We start from the raw sequence: 5138 nt of genomic DNA, 5'->3' as shown, positions 1-5138 counted from the left end.
CTGTCAGTAGGTTCTCCAGCCAGGTTCGGTTTAGGTTCTCCAGCCAGGTTCAGTCACCAGGTTCTAGTCAGGTTCTCTTGCCAATTTCTATAGTCAGGTTCAGTCCAGTATCTTTTGCCATGTTCTCTCGAGCGAAGTTCTTCTGTCTCTAAGTTCTGTCTCTAAGTTCTGACTTCTAAGTTCTGTCGATTTCACCACATTTTACAATGAACTGAGGCTTGGAGTGGAGAGCTGCAGAACCAGGACTTCAGACCTGGATTTGTCTGATTCAGACAGGGATTCTTTCTGTTGCAATGAAGATTGTAAAGAAAAAACTTTCAATAAATAAATTCAGAAGATTACATGAGAAATATATTGGTAATGTCAAGAACCACGGAGAGGTGTAATGTTGGGACTAATGCTTTATTTGAGAAAAACTAGAACAGCCAGATTAAAAACAACCTATTTGAAGAGATTGGGCAATCACTGAAGCATTTTGGGGCTAAGTCTGGGAGAAGACTAGATATTTTCCAAGCCTGGCAGGGCAGCAGTGAGTCTCAAAGTTACTCCAGACTTATCAGGACAGAGGCTCTCATCCCTGCCCCAGACTGCTTCCCGACATGGCCAGGGTTTCCCCAGGAAGGCTTTCTCCAGGTTCATCCACCTCAGGAGTGTCCTGCAGAGCCCTCTGGAGAACCAGCCTCAGGGTGTGTCTCCCCTTCCACCATCGCTGCCTGAAGGAGCCAACGAAGAAGTAAACGATGGGGTTGGCACAGCTGTTGATACAGGACAGAAGTACTACCATCAGGAAAACATGAAAGAGGGCATTAAATTCATTTGGAAACCAGACTATGAGGAACCAGTAGATGCCGAAGGGCAGGCCACAGAGGAGGAAGACCAGCACCGTGATCATGACGGTCAAGTAGAGCCTGGTGGGCGGCAACCGATGGGAGCCACACAGCAGTCTGGTCACCAGGGCCAAACTAGAGCCAGAGAGAAGCACAAATAACAAAATCAGCCACGCCGCAGAGATGAAATCCAACATTGGGCACCAAACATGAAATCCAACATTGGGCTCATCCAAACTAAAGAAGCCACAGTAGTTCCCTTCCAGCATGCTCAGCAGCAGGGACAAGGCCCAGAGCAGGGCACATATTATGGCGGACAAGTGTCTGGGGCGGCGGCAGCGGTACCAGATGGGCCACAAGACAGATATGCAGCGTTCCGTGCTGATGGCGCTGAGAAAGCTCAGGCCTGAGATGTAGGCAAAGATTGACACAGGGGAGAGAAATCTGTTAATTACTTCATTGACAAAATCAAAGTCGAAAACTAAAACTAGACTGTGTATGAATCGGTAGCAGAGGAAGAGGAAGTCGGCTCCCGCCAGGTTGAGGATGTAGACAGAGAAGGAGTTCCTGCGCATGCGGAAGCCCAGCAGCCAGAGCACCACCACGTTGCCTGCCAGTCCAACCAGGGCCACGATGCCTGTCAGTAATTGCAGGATGAGGAGCTCTGTATAATATTGATGAAAGGCCTGATCACTTCCATTGATTGGTGTGAGGTTGGTCTCCCCGGCTGTGACAGTCATATCCATGTTCATAAGCACTTCAGTTGTGGGCCTGGAAACAAAACAAGACTTGAGCACCTGCTCTGTGACCACTGACCCTCATGGCCACCCTGTGTGTGGCGAATGGAGGCTTCCAGAGATTAAGGTTCTTCCTGAACCACACAGTCTTGGAGTCCTGGATCCTGAATTCAAAACCAGTTCTCTCTGAATCTTAGAGCCTGGGCTGTTTCTACTGCAACACGCACCCTCTATGTCCAACCTCTCCACTCACCATAGAGCCCATGACATGTGCCCTGGAGGCAGGAGGAGAAGAGTCTGCCCAGGTCCTGTGGATGACAGCAGGGTCCTGAGTTCCCCAGTGCTTGTGCTCTGGGAGAGTGGCTTTGATTGACAGCAGGCTGTCAGAAGCCCCAGGGCAATCTCAGTGACTGAGAGTGGTCTACCCAGGAGGGAGAAAGGAGGTTATTACTTAAGCTCAGGAAGGGAATGAGACTCCTTGTTAGGACAGAGTGAGGATGCCCAGAGCTTTTGCATTAGGAATGTCCCAGTGTGTCATGCCTATGAGGGTAGACAGTAATTACTCTTCCCATTGTTGTGTCCCGAGGGCCTAAGTCTGTGTGGAAACACAATGGGGTTGTCACTAAAATTTTAATCCACAAATGAATGAATGAATGAGGAGCTCAATGAGGAAGAAAATTTGGATTTAATATAATATAAAAATTTTTTAAATGAAGAATTTTAAATGTACCAGTAAAACAGAAATCAGTACTTTTAATTCCACCACCAAAAAGCACATATGTAATGAAAAGAAAATTTTGTTTCTAAGTATTCATGCTGTGCAAAGCTCTTGTGTGTTTGAAAGAATTTTTTTATGACTCCAGACACCTCCTATCCAGGTGGGAGAGGATTCAGGACTGAATTGAATTTCTCTGCAGTTTAGAGGAGAAAGAAGCCATTTTGGGAAGGAGAGAGAGAGGTAACCAAGAGTTTGAATAGTGGGAGTTGAGACAGAAATACAGAAGGGGCATTATTAACTGGTTCCTATGATACGTGTGATAGGAAAGCGACTCGTCCCTACATGTGATTTGGAGTTGAGATTTCTTTGCAGATCAAAGCATTTTTGTAAGAGAATTCTCGTGGTGGTTGTGGTGGAGTTAAGAAGTGCTTAATTCTATTTTACAAAGGGCTTTGGATGAAAAGAGAGAAGCTCTTCCAGAATTTAGGTGAGAAACATAAATTCACTCACACATAGGTAAAGAGTAGCAGTTGGTGAGTGCTTACATGGTATTTCCTCTTTTGATCCTCCAAATAGCCCTATGAGGCCAGTAGTGTGCTTACTCCCATGTGGCACATAGGAAAAGACAAGCACAAGGAGGTGAATGACATGCTCCAATTCTCATGTGCACAAGTGGAAGAGCCTGGATCTGAATCCACATTTCTGTCAGAGTCTTTGCCCTTCCCCCGCCCTGTAGCCCAGTACGAGGTGGTGTGTCCCGTACACAAGGGGAATGGTGGGGCAAGAATCAAGTAAGTCTTAGGGACAAGTCTAAAATGACAACTCACTTATGTGTTTTATTAAGTTAGACTGTGCAAATTAGGTAAATAACAAGGAAGGGAAGATTATGAAGTGGGTGGAATCCAGCTGAGAACAGAACAGAGATTCCAGGAGCTAATTCTTCCCTCTGGACAGACCCAATCAGTCAATTCTTTTCTGGTTCAGCCAGTGCAGGCTCCCCCAGGAGAATGTAACCCGCTACGCCTCAGTCTGTGGGCGCTGCTCTCACCATTGAGTCAAACCTGCTAGGCTCGTCTCCCTTTTTAAACTCAAAACTTAATAATGATGACTAGACCTGTTTGGGCTTTGTCTTTTTTTCTTGGCTGTTGTTCACTATTGTATCCTCAGCATGGAGCACATGTCCCCCAGAGACCATGTGCTATAATATCATCCTTTAACTCAGGAAGAAACTGAGGCTGAAAGAGCCAAAGGATTTCCCTGAGATCACAGGGTGAACAGCAGGTCCAATACCAGCCCTGGCCTCCTGGAGCCCAGCCTGAGGCTTTTCCACAGTTCTCTGCCTGATTGTGGATGGAACACTTGAGTGAAATCTTCATGTGAACTCAGAACGTGAGAAAACTTCAGGGTGTAGAATGGCCAGTTGGTCTAAGTACCCATTTCCTTCTCTCTCACATAATATTTCTGAGAGTTTTAGACCAGATAATGGATTTTAATCCCAATTTCCATTCCCATTTGATGACATCATGCAACCGGGTGGTAGCCAATGGGAGGTAAGCGCAAGTGATGTAACCAATTTTAGGTTGTGCTTTTCCTTCTCCGCTTCTCCTCTGGATGGAATGCAGATGAGTCTGGGAGCCCTGCAGGAGCATGAAGTCACCTCTCTGGGGCTGGGGAGCAGTGATTTAAAACAGCACAGTTATCTGATGCCTTGAAATCACCAGTCAAGTTCTAGTAAGCTCTCTTGCTCTTCTTTCTAGGGCTACCAAAATCATAAATTTAAATTCTTAAAAATATTTGTATTTGTGCAACCACCTTTTAAAATAATGTACATTCCATCCTTATGGCATTTATGATGAGAGATATTATTTTTAAGACATGACACCCAGTAGGGGGGTGCCAACAGATCAAATAAATGAGATGTAATAACAAGTTGATCTAATCACGGTGAGAGAGGAAAAAGTTCCAGGAAAAGGAACTATGAAAGGGTTTATAAGAAAAATGAATTCTCTTCATTTGACGTCAAATTTCATCTCCAGCTTCTCTACCCTCTGCTGCATCCTGGGAGGACACATCCCTTTGTCTCACCACTGGGCTCCCTTTCCCTCAGGCCCTTGGTTTCTCTCAGAAAAGGGCGACACCAACAGCTGATTGGAGGGCAGGAGGAGGGTCATTGATGTTTTACTAGTAGCTCCCTGCCTCCCTGCTGTCAGGCTGTGAGTTTGCCATGGTGATGTTGCTCTACCTAAGCATAAAGCTTCTGTGTGTGAACCTTTTCTATTGGACATAGTGACGACCACTGCTCCATCCACAGCCCTCCCTGTGTTCTGGCAACTTATCTTTCTCTTACACTTCAGGATGCGCAAGGGGAATAGCTCCCTATTATGACTAATCTTTAGGTGTCTCATCCCTTTCACCCTTTCTACACAGTCTTTTTATTAAACACTCTTCATTTTCCCTATTGGTTTGTGCCTTGTGTTTTTGCCTGGGATAAGAAAGATACAAACATATAATAAACAAACTCATAAAACAGCAAGATAATGTGTGAAATCTGAGGTTATTCACAATTCAGGTTTGAAAACAATGTTTGTGAAGCAGAAAGGACCTGGGTCCCTCACAGCCTAAGCTACTAGCACCCAAAGCTTCCCTGAGGGAGCTTCAGGTCTCTCGACTCTACTTCATGGGTGCCCATAGCTCCTTGCATGCTCGCCCCAAGATGCAGTCGTGACCATGTAGACTAAGAGGGAGAAAACAAAACTGCCTTTGAGAGAAGATAGTTCTTTTTTTTAAATTTTTTATTACAAAGGGTATTACATATGTGTCCATTTTTCCCCCCCGCCCTAGACAGTCCCCTAGAAG

The 5138-nt window shown here is 45.5% G+C and overlaps 1 protein-coding gene across 1 annotated transcript; it reads right to left on the bottom strand.

The window, feature by feature from the left end:
- Window positions 1–498: 498 nt before the first annotated feature.
- On the bottom strand, window positions 499–1573 carry LOC102763633 (mas-related G-protein coupled receptor member X1-like). Its single transcript, XM_006753983.2, has one exon. It carries the CDS (start codon window positions 1571–1573, stop codon window positions 572–574), a length of 1002 nt encoding a protein of 333 aa, XP_006754046.1. The 3' UTR covers window positions 499–571.
- Window positions 1574–5138: the final 3565 nt, after the last annotated feature.

Source organism: Myotis davidii, unplaced genomic scaffold (genome assembly GCF_000327345.1).
Source record: "Myotis davidii unplaced genomic scaffold, ASM32734v1 scaffold330, whole genome shotgun sequence".
Classification (NCBI taxonomy): domain Eukaryota; kingdom Metazoa; phylum Chordata; class Mammalia; order Chiroptera; family Vespertilionidae; genus Myotis; species Myotis davidii.
The sequence above is the reverse complement of the archived record's forward strand: the minus strand, read 5'-3'. Positions and strand labels throughout refer to the sequence as shown.